This window comes from Lynx canadensis, chromosome X (genome assembly GCF_007474595.2).
Source record: "Lynx canadensis isolate LIC74 chromosome X, mLynCan4.pri.v2, whole genome shotgun sequence".
In the NCBI taxonomy this organism is placed as follows: domain Eukaryota; kingdom Metazoa; phylum Chordata; class Mammalia; order Carnivora; family Felidae; genus Lynx; species Lynx canadensis.
The window spans coordinates 21,626,602-21,649,435 of NC_044321.2; the positions used below are offsets into that span (position 1 = coordinate 21,626,602).

A 22,834-nucleotide genomic window follows, 5' to 3' on the forward strand; every position below is an offset into this window, starting at 1 on the left:
AAGAAACTTGAAATCAACCACAAGAAAAAATTTGGAAAGCCCCCAAATACATGGAGTTTAAAGAACATCCTATTAAAGAATGAATGGTTCAACCAGGAAATTAAAGAAGAAATTTAAAAATATATGGAAGAAAAGAAAAATGAAAACATGACAGTCCAAATCCTTTGGGATGCAGCAAAGGCAGGCCGAAGAGGAGAATACATTGCAGTTTGTCCCTATGTCAAGCAAGAAAGGTCTCAAATATACAACCTAACTTTACACCTAAAGGAGCTAGAAAGGCAGTAGCAAAGAAAGCCCAAAGCCAGCAGAAGAAGAGAAATAAACAAGATTAGAGCAGAAATAAACAATATAGAATCCAGAAAACCAGTAGAACAGATCAGTGAATCTAAGAGCTGTTTTTTTAAACAATAAACAAAATTGATGAACCCCTAGCCAGACTTCTCAAAAAGAAAAGAGAGAGGATCCAAATACATAAAGTCACAAATTAAAGAGGAGAGATCACAACCAACACCAAAGAAATACAAACAATTATTAGAGAATACTATGAAAAACTACATGCCAACAAACTGGACAACCTGGAAGAAATGGAAAAATTACTATACACTCACACACTACCAAAACTCAAGCGGGAAGAAATACAAAATTTGAACAGACACATAACCAGCAAAAAATTGAATTCATTATCAAAAGTCTCCCAATAAATAAGAGTCCTGGGCCAGGTGGCTTCCCAGGGGAATTCTACCATATATTTAAAGCAGAGTTAACACCTATTCTTCTCAAACTGTTGCAAAAAATAGAAACAGAAGGAAAGCTTCCAGACTCATTCCATGAAGCCAGCAGTACCTTGATTTCAAAACCAGACAAAGATGGCACTAAAATGGGGAATTACAGGCCAAAATCCATGATGAACATGGATGAAAAAATTCTCAACAAGATACTAGCAAATGGAATTCAACAGTACATTAAAAGAATTATTCACCATGATCAAGTGGAATTCATTCCTAGGCTGCAGGGATGGTTTAGTATTCAAAAATCAATCAGTGTGATACATCACATTAATAGAAGAAAGGATAAGAACCATATGATCCTGTCCATAGATGCAGAAAAAGCATTTGACAAAATACAGCATCATTTCTAAATAAAAATCCTCAAGAAAGTCAGGCTAGACAGAACATACCTTAACATCATAAAAGCCATATATGAAAAGCCCACAGCTAACATCATCCTCAGTGGGGAAAAACTGAGAGCTTTCCCCATGAGATCAAGAACACAACAGGGATGTCTACTCTCACCACTGTTTAACATGGTGTTGGAAGTCTTAGCCTCAGCAGTCAGAAAACAAAGTGAAATAAAAGGCATCCAAAATCCAAAAGAATAAGTCAAACTTCACTGTTCACAGATGACATCATACTCTACATGGAAGATCTGGAAGACTCCACCAAAAAACTACTAGAGCTGAAACAGGAATTCAGCGAAGTCAGAGGATATAAAATCAATGTACAGAAATCAGTTGCATTTCTATACACCAATAAGGAAGCAACAGAAAGAGATAACAGAGAATTGATCCCATTTACAATTGCATCAAAAACCATAAGATACCTAGTAATAAACCTAACCAAAGAGGTAAAAGATCTGTATGCTGAAAACTATAGAAAGCTTATGAAAGAAATTGAAGAAGACACAAAGGAATGGAAAAACATTGCATGCTCATGGATTGGAAGAACAAATATTGTTAAAATGTCGATACTACCCCCAAAAATCGACACATTCAGTGGAATCCCAATCAAAATAGCATCAGCATTCTTCACAGAGATAGAACAAACAATCCTAAAATTTGTGTGGAACATAAAAGAGCACGAATAGCCAAAGTAATGTTGAAAAAGAAAACCAAAGCTGGAGTCATCACAATCCCAGACTTTAACCTGTATTACAAAGCTGTAATCATTTGAGGCAGTATGGTATTGACACAAAACCAGACCCATACATCAATGTAATAGAACAGAGAACCCAGAAATGGCCCCACAAATGTATGGCCAACTAATCTTCAACACAGCAGGAAAGAGTATCCAACGGAGAAGACAGTCTCTTTAGCAAATGGTGCTGGGAGAACTGCACAGCCACATGAAAAAGAATGAAACTGGACCACTTTCCTACACCATACACAAAAATAAATTAAAAATGGATGAAAGACCTAAATGTGAGACAGGAAACCATCAAAATCCTAGAGGAGAAAGCAAGTAGCAACCTCTTTGACCTTGGCCGCAGCAACTTCTTACTGGACATGTCTCTGAAGGCAAGGAAAATAAAAGCAAACATGAACTATTGGGACCTCTCCAAGATAAAAAGCTTCTGCGCAGCAAAGGAAACAGTCAACAAAACTAAAAGGCAACCAACGGAATGGGAGAAAGTATTTGCAAACGAAATATCAGATAAAGGGTTAGTGTCCACAATGTATAAAGAACTTCCCAACCTCTGCACCTGAAAAACAAATAATCCAGTGTAGAAATGGACAGAAGACATGAACACTTTTCCAAGGAAGACATCCAGATGGCAAACAGACACATGAAAAGATGCTCAACATTGCTCACCATCAGGGAAATACAAATCAAAACCACAGTGAGATACCACCTCACACCAGTTAGAGTAGCTAAAAATTAAGAACTCAAGCAACAACAGATGTTGGTGAGGATTTGGAGAAAGGGGAACCATCTTGCACTGTTGGTGGGAATGCAAACTTGTACAGCCCTCTGAAAAACAGTATGGAGGTTCCTCAAAAAATTAAAAATAGAATTACCCTACGACCCACCAATTGCACTACTAGGAATTTTTCCAAAGGATACAGGAGTGCTGATTCGAAGGGGCACATGCACCCCAATGTTTATAGCAGCTCTATCAACCATAGTCAAATAATGGAAAGAGTCCATCAACTGATGAATGGATTAAGAAGATGTGATATACACACACACACCACATCTTCATACATATATATGTATATATGGGTATACACACAAACACACACACACACCACATCTTCATACATATATACGTATATATGGGTATACATATATATATGGGTATATATGGGTATACATATATACATATATATGTATGAAGATGTGTGTGTGTGTGTGTTTGTGTGTATACCACACATACACACATACAATGGAATACTACTCAGCAATGAAAGAATGAAATCTTGCCATTTGCAACAATGTGGATGGAACTGGAGGGTATTGTGCTAACCTAAATAAGTCAGTCAGAGAAACACAGATATCACATGGTTTCATTCAAATGTGGAATTTGAGAAACTTAACAGATGATCATCGGGGAAGGGAAGGAAAAATAAATAAAAACAGAGGGAGGTAAACCATAAGAGACTCTTAAATACAGAAACCAAACTGAGGGTTGATGGGGGTGCAGAATATGGGTGATGGGAATTGAGGAGGGCACTCGTTGTGATGAGCACTGGGTGTTGTATGTAAGTGATGAATCACTGGATTCTATTCCTGAAGCCAAAACTACACTGTATGTTATCTAATGTGAATTAAAAAAAGAAAAAAATAAAATTAAATAAATAAATAAATAAACAAATAAAACAAGGCAAGGTATAATTAAATATTAATGCTCTTAGTGTGTGAGGCCAGGATCAGTATTAAACACTGAAGACTTACCAGCACTGGGGCTAGGTTAAGGCAAGTGAGGCATTTACCCTGAGCTCAAAATTTAAGCTCTGGGGTAGACCAAATTAGAATTAGTCTAAGCAGCCAACCTGGTAAAATCTTTGGAGAAGGGTATGTGCTGACTTGATCAGAGGTGCAAAGGAAAAGAATCTCATGGTGAAAAGGACCAGTTTGGATGCCTACGAAAACTCTGAGACTCATACAAGAAAAACTCCTTGCGGTGAAGGTTCCAACACTTGGGATCCTTTTCAGATGAGGATCTACAAGTGACTCATTGATTTGCACAGTCCTGGGGCGCCTGGGTGGCGCAGTCGGTTAAGCGTCCGACTTCAGCCAGGTCACGATCTCGCGGTCCGGGAGTTCGAGCCCCGCGTCAGGCTGTGGGCTGATGGCTCAGAGCCTGGAGCCTGTTTCCGATTCTGTGTCTCCCTCTCTCTCTGCCCCTCCCCCGTTCATGCTCTGTCTCTCTCTGTCCCAAAAATAAATGAACGTTGATTTGCACAGTCCTTCTGAGATTGTTAAACAGATTACTTCCACCAGCATTCAGCCAGGAGTTGAGGTTGAAGTCACCATTGCAGATGATTAAATCAACCTTTTTAATAAATTATTAGTTGTTAAAAAGAAAAAAAAAAGTAAACTGGCATACTGACAGATTAGCTACATAGAAAGAACACAGAAAGTATATTCCTGCAAAGAAAACTAGCTTTGAATAAATTACAGTAAAATTTTCTGTTTTCTAAAATTAGAACTATCTGTAGGCACAAGTATTATGTCATGTGACAAAGACTGGGGCCTGAACATGGATTATTCCAGTGCTACTCATTAATAATTATTAACCGATTAATTATTCAGCCAGTTATTAACTGATGGAGTTCTCAACAAGATTTTTTTGTTATTTAAAATGACAAAAAATTACAATTCTGAGCTAAAGAGTTTACTGGAATTAAAGAGATCTAGCTTTCTTTATCCATATATCTGTCTCGCTAGGCAGTAAAATGGGCCAATTATAAAGGCTTGCCTCAAGAAAACAAAATGGAAGATAACAGAAGGTTCTACCTTTAGATATATTTCAGCTAATCTCAGAAGAAATGACAGAATTCAAGAATTACAATTCAGCAGCCCCTAATGGATTAATGGATGACACTGACCATCCTCAGTGACTGCCAACAACACTACAAAGGAAACAACAGATGTTACGTGCCTCCTAATGGAATTAACACATTGTCACTTCAGGAGTGATTTTGCCAACAGAGACAAATCAATAAACCTTAATCTGAACAAGCTTCTCATTATAACTATTGAACATTATTGATGCTGACTGTCAAGTATATTGAGTTATTTTATCCCTTGTAGTGTTGCATGTGATTGGCAATTTCTATTATAAATATCATTTCTTTACATTTGAAAACCCAAGTAAAATGAAACAATTTTTAGCAAAATATAAATCACTAAATAGGTCCATAAAGAAATATAAAACTTTAATTGAACAATACAACCTGAAATTGTAGTCCTGATACATTTTCAGGGCAAATTTTGCTCTCAAAATGTACCATGACCAGCCAGGTTGAAAGGTCATTACACCAAATGATGAAGGAAAAGCTAATCACCACATTAGGTAAGCTCTTATAAGCCATACAAGAAGATGGGAAATTACTCAACCACTTTAACAGGCTAACTGTCCTTGATACAAAGACTAGATGAGTATGCCCCAAGGTGGGGGGGGGGGGGGGGGGGAGGGAAACTTGAGTGAAGCTCACTCATATACATATTCTAAATAAATTCATAGCATATCCAGTGCAGCAGCAAATTAAATGAAATAGGCTGTGTCCAAGGAATGCAAAGATCATATCACATTGAAAAAAACCTGTGACTTGGAATTCACTATGTTAACAGAAAAGAGAAAGCATTTTATCCTGTTCTGAAAGTAAAAAACCTTTGATAAAAATTCAACCCTAGTTCATGCTAGTAACTTTTAGCAAACATATTAGAATGGAATTTCCATATTGTAAAATCAACAGCACATATATGTAAAGGATGAAATGTTAAAACATTCCCAGTATGGTCAGGACAAGACAGAGAGGTGTGGTACCATTTCTACTGTTCAAGTCGAGAGTCTATTGCATAGCTAATATACAGCCATATGTAGCAATACCAAAATAAGTTATGGATTATGAAAAGAGATTATCAGATATCCTAATTAAAAACTCCAAAGAAATTGGCTGTCCAATATTTAAATGTATAAGGAACTTTAGGAAGCTGATATAGATCACTACAGCAAAATCAGAAGTCGGGGTGCCTGGGTGGCTTGGTCAGTTAAGCATCCAACTCTTGACTTTGGCTCAGGTCATGATCCGAAAGTTTGTGGGTTTGAGCCCCTCATTTGGCTGTGCACTGAAAGAGTGGAGCCTACTTGGGATTCTCTCGCTCTCCCTCACCCTGCCCCCCCCCTTTCTCAAATAAATAAACGTAAAAAAATAAGTCTAGCCACACAAAATAAATAACAGGTTATGTAATGGAAAATATACGATTCAAAAGAGTAGCAATATCCAAAATATACCTAAAAAAAAAAAAAAAGAACTAGGAAATATATACATGATCTTTATGGAAGAAAATATAAAAAAATTATTAACAGACTTAGGTAAAAGAAGTCTCAAATAGAGCAATATACCATGCTTATTTATGGTGAACAGAATATCCTACAGATGTCAGTTCTTATTTACAGATTTCTGCTTTACAGATTTCTGCCTTATAGATTTCTGCTGGGCTCCAGTTAGCAGAAGAGAGGTATCGAAGCACCAACAAGGAATCAAGGTATGATAGTGAGGAATGAGGGGAGAACCTACCAGAAAAGAAGGGACAACAAAGAGGTTCCCCTCACACAACCTCCTCCACACCCCCCTTCAACCCACCCTCTACCTCCTCCCCACACCACCCCCCCTCCTGCTGTCATTCTAGGAAGGTCCCTGTGACAACTGCTAGGCTCTGCTCCTGCCTTACTTGCTACTGGGGGTTTCTGATGGAAATGAAAGGCTTGGTCTGAGGTGCGCTTACTAAATTCACCAGAGGGAGAAGTCCCGGCCCCTCCCTGTCAGAAGTCCCGGCCCCTCCCTGTCAGAAGTCAGGAAAGACCCATGTCTGAGTTCAGCATAATTCCCTTGACACCAGAACTCAGGGAAGGCCCCCAACCCAGAAATCTACCCGGGCTTTTATGCTAGGGAGCCCATGTGGGCGTGGCCGGAAGTGCTCACCCTGACTTCCACTACACCCCGCTGCTGTGGAACTTGAGGTCTAGTCTGAGCGGTGTGGTCTCACGGGTGGCCGAGGGAGGAGGCCCACGATCTGGCAGGTGTTGAGGTGAGTAACTTGTTGGAACTGAAGGGTTGCACTCCTTTCAGACCCTAGGTGCCCCAGAGAGGGCCCCGTTCTCCTCTGGTATGCCCCACCCCCACTGCCACCAACTCGTGGCACAAGCTGTTAGGACTAATGCCCTCGTACTTTCACGTTGGGAACGGTTGGGATGGGAGGACTATCCTTGAAGGGGCCGCAGAGGGAGGTTTCAAAGGACCAGTCAGGAGCCAAGTTTAGTATTCTGAAATAGAACTGAGGTTACAAGCCCCCGAGGAAGAGTGGAGATCCAGAGTCCTGCCCGCCCGTGTTTTGTCGGTTCCTAAAACAGTACCCACAAAGCAGTAAGCGGAGGCAGCTTACCTCGGAGAGCAGGTAGAATATCCCTACCAATGCACTCCATCTCTTCCTCCACATTCTAGGGTGACCTCTTCATTAGCCGAACTGCTTGCACTCCCACCTGCTATCACCATGCCTAGAGGTCAGAAGAGTAAGCTCCGTGCCCGTGAGAGACGCCGCCAGGCCCGTGGTGAGACCCAGGGTCTGGAGGGCCCTGAGGCTACTGCAGAAGCACCAGCAGGCGCAGCAGCCACAGCAGCAGGAGAGTCCCCCTCCCCTGCCTGCCCTCTCTCTGGGGATAGAGCTCAGAATTTGCCTGCCGCTGCGACATCCAGCAGTCCTCAGGCAGCCGAGGGGAGCTCCTCTCCCGCCAGTGCTGGTGCAGCTGTTTCATGCACCAATTCAGGTGAAGGCGCCAAAAGCCAAGATGAGGGAAGCCAACAATCCTCTAAGGGCACTGAGTTGTCACGCAGAGATCCATTAAACAAGAAGGTAGTGTTGTTGGTACAGTTCCTGCTGCAGAAGTATCAAAAGAAAGAGCCAGTTACGAGGGCAGACATGCTAAAGTATGTCATCAAAAAGTACAGGTATCATTTCAATGATATCCTCAAGAGAGCCTCTGAGCACATGGAGCTGGCCTTTGGTATTGATGTGAAGGAAGTGGATCCCATCCGGCACTGCTATGCCCTCCTCAGCAAACTAGACCTCAGCGTCGATGGCACGGTGCATGAAGAAGAGAACACGCCCAAGACCGGCATCCTGATGATCGTGCTGGGGGTAATCTTCATGAAAGGCAACTGCGCCCGGGAGGAGGACGTCTGGGAAGTCCTGAATCTGATGGGCATATATTCGGATAAGAAGCACTTCATCTATGGGGAGCCAAAGAAGATCATCACTGAAGATTTGGTGCAGCTCAAGTACCTGGAGTACCGGCAGGTGCCCAACAGCGACCCTCCGCGCTATGAGTTCCTGTGGGGCCCCCGAGCCCACGCCGAGACCAGCAAGATGAGAATCCTGGAGTTTCTAGCCAAAGTTCACGATACCGTCCCCAGTGCTTTCCCAGCCTGGTATGAAGAGGCTTTGAGAGATGAAGAAGAGCGAGCCCGAGCCCGAGCGGCAGCCAGGGCTCGTATCACTGCCATGGCCAGTGCACGTGCCAGGGCCATGGCCTCCAGCTCATCCCACTCAAAGTGAAGTCTCAGGCTGGTCCAAAAGGTATGTCACCATTCTAACAGTGGAGGGGCAGGGTGGGGCCGGAGAAGTGTGTATCATCTGTGTTCTTGTTGTGTATTGGTAACTTGGAATGTCACCTTCTTTTTTTTTAGGTTGTATTTCATATGTTGAAGTTTGAAGCAGTTCGTTTTCTTTGTGGAAAAAAGCAGTCAACGTTCTAAATAGTGGATGGCAGTGGCCAGGGTAGGTCTGGAAGGAACACAGTGAATATCATCTTGGTGTTCTTGTTCTATATGGTAAACTTAAGAGTCCTTTATTTTTTTTTTCTTTCTTTCTTTTCCTCTTTCTTTCACTCTTTTTTTTTCTTTTTATTTCAAGTGTTATTTCTTTAATAGAAAGTTTACATTATTTGCAAATCTAAATTAATGATTTTGGTTGCATATTTGTTGCGGTTTAATAGGCTTCAGGGAAGGAGTTTTATTATTTAGTAAAACACATTGGGAAACCTTTCACGCTTACCAAAAAAGAACGGTAAAAGATGGTATTGTCACAAGCATTTCCTTGGAAATGCAAAACACTTTAGCAGTAAAATTACTAGGATCAAAAAATGGAGAGGATAGACGTGAAAGCCATTTGTTCTTGGTTTTCCGTATACATTTTAGTCTCTTGTTCTGTAAGAATACAAGATGGCGTGCTTGGATTTGCTTATTAAAGAATGTAGGAGAAATAAAAAGTTGAAACACTAGAATTCATGCTTGCTGGCTCATTTATTTTCCAAATACTAATTAAGCGTCTGCTCTTTGAAAGTCACAGTGCTAGAAATGGGGAAGCTGGGATATAAATATAACACTCCTGTCCTTAGAATGTGACAGTCCAGGAACAGTAATCGCATATGGAGGATGGTGAAAGACCCTCTAAGACCTAAAGGACCACTAAGAACGAGTAAAGAGGTTAAGAGGCGGGGGGGGGAGGGGGGGGGTTGGGAGAGGTGGGATGGGGAGGGTGTCTAGCTAAGAGCAGTAAGACACACATTCCCCGAGGAAAGGCAGTTTGGGGCTTTAGGAAACGACAAGTTCCTTGGTGGGCCAGGCTGTTAATTTAAGCTGCCTGGTGGGCCACGGGAGGCTGTGGGGCTGGTGAGCGGGGGCCAGCCAGACAGATGGTTTCTCGGTGTTGAAGGACAAAACCCAGGAATGCAAAACTGCTGTTGAGTTACTTTGGTATCATCAGTATCCCGGAGGAAAACCTCCTTCATGGGCAGAAATGGAAGGTAGCCGGAGTTCTTCCTCACGGGCAGTTGGACACATGGCACAATCTCATTGTCTTAGGCACAGCATCTCCAGGGAATGTCTAATAAGGGTGGTATTACTCTGAGGTGGGATGTTGAGAACTTACTATGTTGTCTGTCTTTGCTCTGAACTGGGTGGGGAACCAGGTCCAAACGCATTTAAATGGCCTTTTAATTGGATTATCAGGAGTGTGATTTTGCCAATTCTAAGGGAGGATTAGATTTTTGGTGCTGGTGTAATGAATGAAAATAGGGGTGGTTTGGATGGAAAGGCCCTTGGGAGCGAAGGCGTTGGTCCTTGACACATTCTAGGACATCTAAGTCGCATCTGGCTGGGGGAGACTCTTCCACACCCAAGTTAAGTAACACATCCTGAACCTGGGAAAAATTTTCTTTAGTTGTACTTGCTAAGCAGCATTATGGATGAATTGGGTGTCATTTGTCTGAGAAAGCTGCATATTCTTTGATAACTGCTGAATTTAAAAACCTCATAAAAATAAAAATAAATTAAAAATAAAAATAAATAAAATAGGGGTGCCTGGGTGGCTCATTTGGTTAAGCGCCCGACCTCAGCTCAGGTCTCCATCTCACAGTTTTGTGAGTTCGAGCCCCACATTGCGCTCTGTGATGACAATGCAGAGCCTGCTTGGGATCCTCTGTCTCCCTCGCTTCCTGCCCTTCCCCTGCTTCCTCTTTCTCTCTCTCTCTCTCAAAAATAAACAAACATTGAAATAAATAAATCTCCCCAGGGGGACGGTGGTATTGTCTGCAGTTAAAAAAAATCAAATCCCGTGATGATTACCATTCATTGAAGACCTCCTGTTTTCCAAGTACTCTGCCAAGCGCTTCCTAAGCATTACATTTAGTCCAACAGTCCTACGAGATAGAGCTTATCAGGCATACTTTGCAGTTAAAGAACTTGTCATTTTCTCCAGTTCACATGGCCGATACTGGCAGAGCCGGGACTAGATCCCTGGTCAATTTTATTTGGAGCCCATACTTTTGGATTCCTCCAGCCTGAGGCAACCTTCCGTCCCTTCTTGTTCTATTCTTCTCACTACTCCAAGATGTATCACAGGTAATTAAAAACCAGGACACTGGCCTAAGTGCTAAAAGCAGTCCTCGTGAAGGACGGTGAATATGAGAATAAAGCACAGTTGGGGTGTTATTTGTGGGCCTCGTTTACTGAGTCGCCTCTTGTCCCAGCCCTTTCCAGCCTTACATCTGTCCCCTGACTATTCCCCAGTGTGTCCTGCTGTCCTAATTGGAACCTCCTTTGCCGACCAGCTCTTCACTGTGTCTGCTCTAGGGTGCACCCAGCTTCCTGTGATACAGACAGTCCCGAATCACCTGCCCTCCACCTTAGAGCCTTCCACCTCTCTGCAGGTGTACCTGGGAGGTCCTGTCCCTCAGTGGAACCATAGACCGTGAAGTTTATATACCTGATTACTACAGCACTGCCACCCATCCCTATAACAGTATCAAAGTATGTCCCAAATGAGCTGGTCACTAGAGTCCTATTTTGTAAGAAAATACAAAGAAAATACGGGTTCTTGGGATTTAAATGAAGTTAGATGGGGGGGGAGGTCGGTATAAAGGACACAGATATTGTCAGTAGGATTTTGCAGGAGTGTGTTATTTTGCTGGCCACTGAACACATAAACCAATGACTGAGCTTACTTAGATGGTCAGTAATCAAAGCTTCCCTTGTAATTTTTTAAGCATGGAAATCACTCTGCAGCAAACATCTACTGACGCTGAATTCCTCAGAACCTAGAGTTCTTCTAGCAGGAGAAAAAATGGTTTCTTGACAGACACACTAACTTTCAACAGCAAAGGCTAAAATAATTGGCCCTCTTTCTGCTGCCTCTTATCTCAGTACTTGCCCCAGAGGCAAATGCTGGGTTGTCTTTGTGCCTCATGGCATCCGTAAAAGTGTCCTGCATGTTCAGTCATGCTGAGGGTTGCCCAGACTCACAAGTGAAAGTTTTGACCGTGCTTCAATAGAAAGAGAACATTCTCATCCTACAGAGATTCTAGAATTCATTTAAAAGGTGAGTTCAGAAAGGTGCTATTGAGTGCAAAAGGTGAGCCTTCCTTACTGCGATTTTACGGGATCCTTTTGAAAATTAAATGTGATCCAGTGTTTCAAAGAACGTGCCACATAGCAGGATTGGAAAAATTTGCAGAATTGCGAGGCAAACTGGCCTCCTTAGAAACTCCAAGAGGAGGGTTGTTTTCACAACAAACTTTGATAATTGCTGTGTATCTCTTTGTTGAGCACCTACTAAGTTACAGTTTATGGGAAAGGCTGCAAGCGCTCCTGGACACCATGTCTCACTCTTCTTCCTGGGCTGACAGGGAGACTGCATCCTCACTTAGGGAGAGTCATGTGACTACTGCTGCCACTGAAATGGGACCAGAAACAGTATTTGTCACCTCCAGGCCAAGGTATTTGAGAGCCAGTGTGTCTCATCCATGCTTTCTGTTTCATTCAGCAGCCAACCTTGAGACCCTTGTTGAGAAGTGGAATCATGGGAGCAGCCTGGACACCTGCCAACTCACGTCAGAGTTTATGTGTATGAGAAACAAACTTTTGTTGTTGCTATGATTTTTAATTTTATTTATTGATTAAAAAAATTAATGTTTATTTTTGAGAGAGAGAGACAGCATGAGCAGGAGAAGAGAGGGGCAGAGAGAGGGGGAGACACAGAATCCGAAGCAGACTCCAGGCTCAGAGCTGTCAGCACAGAGCCTGCCGCAGGGCTCAAACTCATGAACCGCGAGATCATGACCTGAGCCGAAGTCGGATGCTCAATCGACTGAGCTGCCCAGGTGCCCCTAATTTTATTTGTTTGTTTGTTTATTTATTTATGTTTGTTTATTTTTGAGAGAGAGTGCGCGCACAAGCCGGGGAGAGTCAGCGAGTGGGGGGACAGAATATCTGAAGCCGGCTCTGTGCCGACAGCAGAGAGCACAATGCGGGGCTGGAACTCAGGAACTGAAACGTGAGATCATGACCTGAGCCAGAGTCCCTTCTGACTGAGCCGTTCCCAAACTTTTGTTGTTTTAAGCCCTGGCGGGTTTGCTGTTTTATCACCTATCAGTCACTTTATCTGATTAATGCACAGCTACTATCTAAGTGGTTCGGTATATTTAAATATTTTAATAACAAAGACAATAGTACATATGTTCTTGTAAAAAATTTTGACGATACAGACAAATTACAATATCCTCTTTCCTCAAAATTCAGTCCCCTCTTCAGAGGCATTCACAGTTAACAATCTGATGCATGTCAGGTTAAAGCTCATCTGAGACTTTTTCATATGTAGATGTGCTATAAAAATACATTGAATTTTTAAGATTTGCAATTAACAGTGTACATGTTGTTTTGCCTCTTGACTTTGACTTAATAAAATGAATGCAAGATATTTCCATGACAGCAGATACAGATCCATCACCCTCTTTTCATGACTCTCTCCAATTCTTTTTTCTTTTAAAGTAGGTTTATTGGGGGGCCCCTGGGTGGCTCAGTTGGTTAAGCGTCCGACTTTGGCTCAGGTCATGATCTCATGGTTCGTAGGTTCGAGCCCCACATCAGGCTCTGTGCTGACAGCTCAGAGTCTGGATCCTGCTTCGAATTCAGTGTCTTCCTCTCTCTCTGCCCCTCCCCAGCTTGTGCTCTGTCTCTCTCTCTCTCATAAATAAACATTAAAAAACTAGTAAGATAGGTTTATTAGGATATACTATACAAAAACCAGCTCATACTTAAAATGTACAGTTTGATGAGGTTGGACATATGTATACATCTGTGAAATCATCATCATGATCAAGGTAATAGACGTGTCACCTCCAAAAGGTTCCTTGTGTCCCTTTGGTTGTTTTTCTAAAAGCGCTTCACATGAAATGTCTCAAAATTTTAAGTGCATAATACAGTATTATTAACTCCAGGTACAATGTTTGTTGTAGATCTTTAGATCTACAACAGATCTTTAGAACTAATTCAGCCTGCGTATCTGAAACTTTATATCAATAGAAAAACTCCCCCTTAACCCTTTCTCTTGGTCCCTGGTAACCACAGTTCTATTTTCTGATTCTTTAAGTATGATGATTTTAGGTACCTCGTGTAAGTGGAACCATGCAGTATTTGTCCTTCTGTGGCTGGCTTATTTCACTTAGCATAGTGTCCTTCAGGTTTACCTATGTTGTTGCAAATGGCAGGATTTCCCCTTTATTTTTTTTTTTTTACTTGTTAAAATGTTTGTTTATGTATTCTGAGCAAGAGAGAGAACGAGCGAGAGCTGGAGAGAGCACGTGAGCGAACAGGGGAGGGGCAGAAAGAGAGGGACGGAGAGAATCCTAAGCAGGCTCTGTGCTGTTGGCTCAGAGCCCTACCTGGGGCTCCATCTTACAGATCAAACTGTGAGATCATGATCTGAGCAGAAATAAAGAGTCAGATGCTTAACCAGCTGAGCCACCCAGGTGCCCCAGGATTTGCCCTTTAAAGCAGAATAAGACACTACTGTGTTGATGCAAAATGAACAAACCTTTTTTTTTCTTTTTTAAGTTTTAAAGAACAGAGTTTTTTATTCGAGCCCCAGTTTGGACAGCTGCCCCAGATACACAATCTTCACGAAGAAGAGATCATTCCAGGGAAGGAACATTTGGTGCAGGGTTATATGTTTTGTTTTGTTTTGTTTTGTTTTGTTTTGTTTTGTGTTATTTTGTTTTACATACTTACAGATCATCATGACAAAGGACATTATAGAAAGAGACTTTACCTATGTTTTCAGTACGTGCAAGGCTGTGTGAATTTAATCTTGTGGGAACCAGGGAGGTGTTTTTTTTTTTTCTTATCTTTATGTTTGGAATGTTCTTTTCATTGTTTTAGTGAAGCAGATGTATAGTGTTCTGGCCAGAAATAGAGCTCATGCTTCAAGATTTTGCTGAGTCATTTTGACCTTGGTAAATGTTAATGTTCCTTTATTTCATCAACTCTGTGATGCATGTATATATATTTATTAAAATATATATATTTATCATATTTTCTTTATCCATTTCTCTTCAATGGACGTTTAGTTTATTTCCATAACTTGGCTATTGTGGATACTGCTACAAGGAGCGTAAGAATGCAGATAGGTCTTTGAGATCCTGATTTCCATTCTTTTGAGTCTCTATACCCAGGAATGAGATTGTTGGATCATATGATAGTTCTAGTTTTAATTTTTTGAGGGAGTTTCATGCTGTTTCCTATAGCGGCTTGCATTTTACATTCCTATCAACAGTGCGCAAGGGTCCAATTTCGCCACATTCTTGCCAACACTTACTTTTTTTTTTTTTAAATAACCATGCTAACTGGTATGAGGTGATATTTCATTGTGGTTTTGATTTGAATTGCCCTCATAATTAGTGATGTTGAGAATCTTTTCTTAGACTTTTTGGCCTCTTAAAGGAGAGATCGTCAAGAAGAAGATAGGAGCAATCAGGGCATTGCAAGTCTTGATTATACAAAGACATTAATCGTGGGAACTCAAATCCTCATGTTCCAAGCCCTCCCCCAAAAAGAAAGAACAGGTAAGGATCATCCTACTTATGTTCGTGCAATAATTAATTTAACCATTCTCCTCCTAATGGCCATATAAATTGTTTCCTCACGGACATATAATTGTTTCATTCGTTGCTATGATTAACAGGACTGAAATCAACATCTTTGAATGTGAAACCTTGGGCAAGTGTGCATGCTTTCTCGTAGGAAAGATGTAGCAAAGTACAAGCTTGATTAAAGCAGGTGAGTGTAAAGATTGGGAGTTTTTATAAGTAATGTTGAACTTCTGTTCCAAAAATGCCATACCACTTCATAGCCTGGCCAGTTAATGTGTGTGAATGCCTTACGTCCTCAGAGGCATTTTACTTCATCGTACTTTGAAATTTTGGTCAAACTTTAGGATAAAAGATAGTGTCTCATGATTGTTCTACTTCCTTTTTTCCAAACGGGTTGAATATAAAATTTAATTAATACAGACTGGGATTTCTGCATTAATGTCTTGAGTGCCTAGATTTTTCTAGGCGTACTTTATATTTTGAAATACCAGTAAAACATTCCTCCTTTACTTTGAAAAGCAAGAACTTGACAGAATGATCAGCTGCTGAGCAGTGGAGCCAGGCAGGACACTCTTAGCTAGTGAAGGTCAGAGGTCCTAGCAATTGCCTGAGTCCATGAGACAGAGACCACGGGTAACTCATTTGGAGAGCCTAGGGCAGGCTGGAGGTCAGCATTTTGGATCTGGAGTGGAGCTGAAAGTGCACAAAGAACCGTAAGGAGTGGAGGTGGGAAATCTGGCTAGAGGGTCCAAGAACTTCCGTTAACAGGTTTGGCAAGTCTCTGAAATGCCACCACCAGCTGAAGTTGTGAGGTGGTCTCGATGGGCAGGTCTACTGCATGAAAGGACTAAAGGCATGCCAGACACCCCACCCTGCCTCTGAAGTCTCCTGGCCCAAAGTCAGGCAGAATATCACCCAGTGATGCTGCACATGCTCTCTTGGCTACTGTGGTGGTTCACTGCATCCTAGCCGGTGCTGCAGGAGACGGGCGTCTCTCCCGGTCTGCAGTGCCCTGTCCACTGAGTTTGGGGCAGTATGAGTGGGCAGGTTTGGTAAGTGCTGACAGTTGAAACAGGCCAGGAGTACCAGTGGGCAGAGGAAGGCGCCTCCCACTGCAAGGAGGTGGAGATTGAGGGGAGGTGTTCTTAGGCCATTTGCCTCCATGATCCTACAGATAAAGGGCTGAGTGTGGACACGTCTGGAAAAGATGCTCCAGGAGGTATCTCGATCTCCGTGTCCTCCGAGTGTCCTCCGTGGTTCCTGAGGTCCTGGCACACCAGAGGCCAGATGCCCCACGGCTGTATTCGGCAGCCTCTATCGCCACCAGGTATCTCTTAGGGTAAGAGGTTGACTCAGAATGCAGACGTGAGTAGGGCGGATGGAGAATCTGTCACATTGGCACGGTTTATTAAATTGACCATGGATGACAGGGATATGTGGAATCCGGAGCTCTGTCTTTATGGTTCTAATAACCTAGAGTTGATGTACTTGAAAAAAAAATTCGGTGCTAGCCGTCCCCAGGTTATCACACGATCTGTAGCACAGTGTAAATCACTACCCACTGGTGTAGCATGGGGAGGATTTGTGTTTCTAAGTTGCATATCTAGCCTAAGTGGCAACTGAGTGAGAGTAATGTACAGTGAAGGGGACGAGAAATTAGGTTTACTTGCCTGTATTAGAAATTTAATAGATGTTGTATATTCTCCTGTTAACAGTTTTTCCCCTTTTATTTGTGACTGCTGCTTCATCTTTTTCCACCAGTTGTAACACACGTTATTCCTTGCCTCTCCTTCCACATTTGCATAAGGAAGTCTCATATCCACAGTCTTTACACAGCTCTGCATTTTATTTTCAGTCACTGCATCTGTCAGAAGCATATTATTATCAGTTGGCCCAACCAACTGCAATCGACCCCAGACATTGTGTCCCTTGAGGACAGAAAACTGGACCACACTGGTGGTCACGAATAATTGTAGAAGTTACAGCCTCCCTGTTTAAAAGCTTTTCTTTTGAAATAATGTAAGGCTTACATAAAAATTGCAGAACTAGTGCAGGGAGTTCCTGTGGCTCTTACAGCAAAGTTCAGTCGAACAAAACTATTTACATTGTGATAGTGCATTTACCAGAATTCATAAATTTACATTGATAGAGTAGTATTTAACTGCTGTCAAATCCGGATTTCACCAGACTCAAACAGGCAATCGCTCCTTTTTGTTAGGTTTTGTTTTCTTTGGTGTGGTATATAACTAAAGACACTTTTTTCACTTGTATAAATCTGTATGAATCCTACCAGAATACAGACACAGAAATTCCTAAGAAACCCAGAGAAACTCCCTATGTTCCTTCTTTTGGGGTTTGTTTATATTTTTTCATCATGATAAGTGTACTCTTTAATCCCCATCCTCTATTTCGGCCATCCCCCCACCCACCTCCCCTCTGGTAACCATGTGTGTTCTCTATGGTTAAGAGGCTATTTCTTGGTGTGTCTCTTTTTTTTCTTTGCTCATTTGTTTTGTTTCTAAATTCTACATGAGTGAGATCATATGGTATTTGTCTTTCTCTGACTTATTTCACTTAGCATGATACTCTAGCTCCGTCTGTGTCATTAAAGACGCAGGATTTAATTCCTTTTTATGACTGAATAATGTTCCTGTGTGTGTGCCCCACATCTTCTTTATCCACTTATCAGTCGATGGACGTTTGGGCTGCTTCCATAGTTTGGCTATTGTAAATAATGCTGCAGTAAACATCGGGGTGCGTGTATCCCTTTGATTTAGTATATTTATATTTTGGGGGTAAATATCCAGTAGGCTGATTATTGGACAATAGGGTAGTTCTGTTTTTTAATGTTCCTTCTTTATAATCCTTGGCAACCACTGACCTAGTCTATGTTAGTATCATTTTTTGGAAAGTGTTAGACAAATGAAATTAAAAACTACATAATGTTATGAAATGAGCTTTTTCAGTTGGCATAATGTACTTGAGAGATACCCAAGTGGAGAGGAGAAATACTATATCCCTTTTGCTTGCTGAATGGGATTCCCAGTACAACAGTTTATCCCTTTAGCCATTGAAGGAAACTGGAGTTCTCTGTAGTTGGGGCTATTACAAATACAGTTGTTATGTTCATTTGTGTTTGGTGTCTTGTGTGAACACTTAGTTTTATTTCTCTAGGGTAAATTTTCAGAAAGGGCTTGTTCTGTCATACAGTAAGTATATGTTTAATTTTTTTCTTTAATGACCATTATATTTTTGAGAGAGAGAGAGACAGAGCACAGAATCCGAAGCAGACTCCAGGCTCTGAGCTGTCAGCACAGAGCTCTACGTGGGACTCAAACTCACGAGCCATGAGATCATGGCCTCAGCCGAAGTCGGATGATTAACCGACTGAGCCTCCCAGGTGCCCCAGTATATGTTTAAGTTTATAAGAAACTGGTAAATCGATTTCCAGAGATCCTAGACCATTTTACTTTCTCACCATCAATGAGTGACAAATCTAGGTAACTGTTCCATATCCTCATCAGCACTTGAGATTTTCAGTAATTTCTATTTTACCTATTCAAGTAGGTATGTAGTAGTATGGCATCGTGGCTTAAAATTACATTCTACCAATGGATAATGATATGTGTTTTTTCATCTCCTTGTTTACAATCCATATATTCTCTTTGGTGAATGGTGTGTTTAAGCCTTAGGCCCATTTTCTTTCTTAAGTTCATTTATTCATCTTGAGAGAGAGAGCAAGCACAGGGGAGGGGAGGAGAGAGATGGAAAGAGAATCCCAAGGAGGCTCTGCTCTGTCAGTGCAGAGCCCAAAGCAGGGCTCGAACTCACAAATACACCTAATTTCTAATTAGATTGTTTCTTACTGTTAAATATAGAGACCTTTTGGGAGGCGGGGGGAGGTGTGTGCAGGAAGATGCAAATATTTGATCACATAGGTGATTTGCAAATATTTTCCCCCACTATGCGGCAGAGGTGAGCTGTGCGTCTTAAAGATGTTCGGTTCTGTAGCCTGCAATAAATGCATATGACAACATCAACAGAGGAAAAAATTTTTAAAGTTCTGCCCCTCTATCTTCCCAGTGTGTCCGGGGATAACCAGTTCCGACTGCTTCATTGTGTGAAGGTGAGAGAGCGCCAGCGACCACTGGTATCAGTATCCACGGGGTTATGTACACACATCTGAAACCTCCTTAGAGGTCAGTACGGCCCTTTATTATTATTTCCATGTAGTGTAAATCACACTTAGTAAGGCTAGTATTTTCTCAGCAAACTCGTGAGATGGTGTATATATACAGATGCATGCATTCTCACTAACTCACAGAATTGGTAGATACTTGTGTGTGTGCCGTCGCGGTGAGACTTTATAACCAAGACGGTAGCTCTGTCGGTGCGGTTCCTTTTGCTCAAATGCAAAGCCAGTGTGCATTACCAAGTCAGACACGATGAAAATAATACAAGGACCGCTTCCTGGTGACCTTGTGGGCTGTTTCTGCACACATGGAGCTAGGCTTTTGCCTGGACTTCAGAGAAGTGTATTCTGTCGAGCACTTCTATGGCCCTGTCAGCAAACTAGATGTCACTACGGGTGGGAGGTTCCATGGTGGCAGCAGTTGCCTGAGCCTGGTCTCCGGATGACTCGCCTGGCTGTGAGCTTCATGAAGGGCAGCTACTACCCCACTGAGGAGCAGATCTAGAATTCCTGAATGTAATGGGGGCGTAGGCTGGGAGGAGGCATTTCTTTGGGAGCCCAGGAAGCTCACTACCAGAGATTTGGTGCCGCACAAGTACCTGGGGTACCGCCAGGTGCCGGCTAGAGATCCACCATGCCCCGAGCTCCTGTGGGGCCCGAGAGCCCATGTGGAGACCGGAAAGAGTCAAGTCCTGGAGGTTTGAGGAAGGCCACTTACAATGTCCACTATTCCTTCCCATATCAATATCATGAGGCTTTCCAAAGTGGTTTTTTCAGTTTTTGTAGTTTGTGGTTGAACACCGCCGTCTCGGGGTTCCCTTCCCCACACACACCCCTTCCCTTCTCTAGCAGCCCACCACACCACACTACCCTTTCCCTTCTGTGTCCACACACGCACAGGGCTCTGCTCTCCATCTTCTCCCTGCCCCTTCCTTCCGTGTGCGTGCAATATCCCCTCCCGTCTCTCTCCTTTCCCTCGCCTTCCCTCGTGTCCACACACTGCACTTTCCCCTCTTTCCCATCCTCCACACACGAGCTACAGTATCCGTTCCCATCCTCCTTTTCCTGTCACTACACATTTCCTTCTCTTCCCTTCCCTTGTCACACACTGCACTTTCCTTTTTCATCTCTTCCCTTCCCTGCCTTGCCACATACACACTACCCCTGTCATTCCTTTCCTTCTCTTTGTGCTTTATCCCTCCCTCCTCCCCCCTCCACACAACTATAGTATTCCTGCACACACACAATGCACTGCCCTTTCCCTTCTCCACACAACCCCCCCCCAGACACTACATGGCCTCTTCTCATTTTCCCTTCTCCCCACAAGCTACTGTGGCCCATTCCCTCTATTCTCTTCCCTTCTTTTTTTCTACATGCACAGACAACACTATCCTCTCCCTTTCCTTTCCTCCCCTAGAAGAGTTCTAGTGTGCATGTGTGGACGAGTGCAGAAAGAATCCCTTCCTTTCCCTTCTCTACCCACTCCACTTCCTGTCTCCTTCCCTTCCATTCAACATGCACACCCTACCCTCCCACCCCTCATCCTAACACACAAGGGCACTGTCCTTTCCCATTTCCCCTTCCATTCCCTCTCACCCACACTACTCTGTTCTCTCCCTTCCCCTCCCCTCCCCACACCACACTATCCTCCATGTACTTGTTTTACTCCTCCCTCCTTCTCCCCCGCACACTACCCCGTCCCTTCCTTTCCACAGTCACACACTACACTATCCATTCCCACCTCCACGCACTACATTATCCCCTCCGTTCGCTTTCTTTATGTTCCTTTTTTCCTACACACATATTCTAACTTGTCTTCCCTTCCCACCTTTTCTCCACATCCACCCACATATACACACTACGCTGTTCTTCTCCCTTCCCTTCTCCACACGAACTACTCTCTCTTCCCATTTTTCCCTTCCCCACATACATGAGACTGTGCTATTCCTTCCCTCTCGTGTGTCACCTTTTGTTTTCTACGCAGACCCTATACTCTAGCTTTCCTTTCCTCCCTTCTTCCGCACAACACACACTCCCCACTACTCCTTCCCTTCTCTGCACACACACACTACAATGTACTTTTCCATTTTCCCTCACCCAAACTGCAGTATCCCTGCCCCCCCCACTAAATTGTGCATTCCACGCCCCTCCTTTCCTTTGCACACACATTGTCCCTTCCCTGCGATTCCCTTTCTTCACACACGTACCACTATGCTATCCCTTTCCTACAGACACATACACACGCTCCCCCATCCATTCTGTTCCCTTTTCCTTAACCACACATACATACACTGTTCCTTCCCCAAACCACACACTACCCTATTTATTCACTTCTCTCCTTTCCTATATACACACAAGACACCACAGTATCCCTTTCCTTCTTTCTCTGCTCCCCCCCACTCCACTATCCCTTCTCTTTCCCCCTCCACACTCACATACTACATTGTCTGCTCCTGGCCCTTCTTTCCACGTATACACACATTATACTGTCGCTTATTGCCCCCAACATACATCCTATACACGAACTTTCTTTACCACCCTCCCCTACCACACGTACGGCATCTCCTGCCTTCCCTTCTCTATGCACACACGTTACGGTCTCCCTTCCCTTCTCCACACAAAGATACTACATTATACTATAGTTTCGTGTTTTCTCTCCCCTTCCCTCCCCACCAACACTACAGTGTCCCTCTCAGCACACAAACAATAGACTACCTCTCTTCTTCTCTCTTGCCATTCTCTTTGTGGTCTTTTGTTATGCAGAAGATGTTCAGTCAACTCTTAGTTCTGCCTAGGAAGGAACTGTTCTATAAGTAGGTGTAGATTAGGTGTCTCCAAGGAGAAGGTGAGTTCAGAGTCTTTCCGTGTTGCCATCTTGGGCCAGAACTCTCATTGCTGGGTGTCGGGTTTAAGAGTAGGAGATCAGTAATTTCAAAAGAAACTTGGGAACTCTTCCCCCTTATTTTAGGATCTCAAACAGGATATTGCCTGCATTGAGTAGGTGTTTCTCTGGAAATTTGTTCTGCTTGAAAGATCGCTGACTCATGGCTTCCTAATACTTTCAGTCCATCGCTCTGTAAAATTAAAAGATGCATATGTGAGTTGGCTTAGCTTTATCTAAGAAAGTAGGAGAAATTAAAACTTGAATTAGTTAACATGTTGATTGGCTCATTTATTCTCTAAACAGTCACTGAACATGTGCTCTTTGGAAGACAT

The 22,834-nt window shown here is 42.7% G+C and overlaps 1 protein-coding gene and 1 non-coding gene across 2 annotated transcripts; one reads left to right on the forward strand and one right to left on the reverse strand.

The window, feature by feature from the left end:
- Positions 1 to 7,496: 7,496 nt before the first annotated feature.
- Positions 7,497 to 8,565, forward strand: LOC115507796 (melanoma-associated antigen B18-like). The gene has a single exon (XM_030306293.1). The coding sequence runs from the start codon at positions 7,497 to 7,499 to the stop codon at positions 8,556 to 8,558; it is 1,062 nt and encodes a 353-aa protein (XP_030162153.1). The 3' UTR covers positions 8,559 to 8,565.
- A 6,727-nt stretch (positions 8,566 to 15,292) lies between these two features.
- LOC115507962 lies at positions 15,293 to 15,421 on the reverse strand. Its single transcript, XR_003966873.1, has one exon. It is a non-coding gene; the product is annotated as a U8 small nucleolar RNA (small nucleolar RNA).
- Positions 15,422 to 22,834: the final 7,413 nt, after the last annotated feature.

Excerpts from the sequence above, each read along its gene's own strand:
- LOC115507796 (XM_030306293.1), top strand. The coding sequence starts at position 7,497 with ATGCCTAGAGGTCAGAAGAGTAAGCTCCGTGCCCGTGAGAGACGCCGC.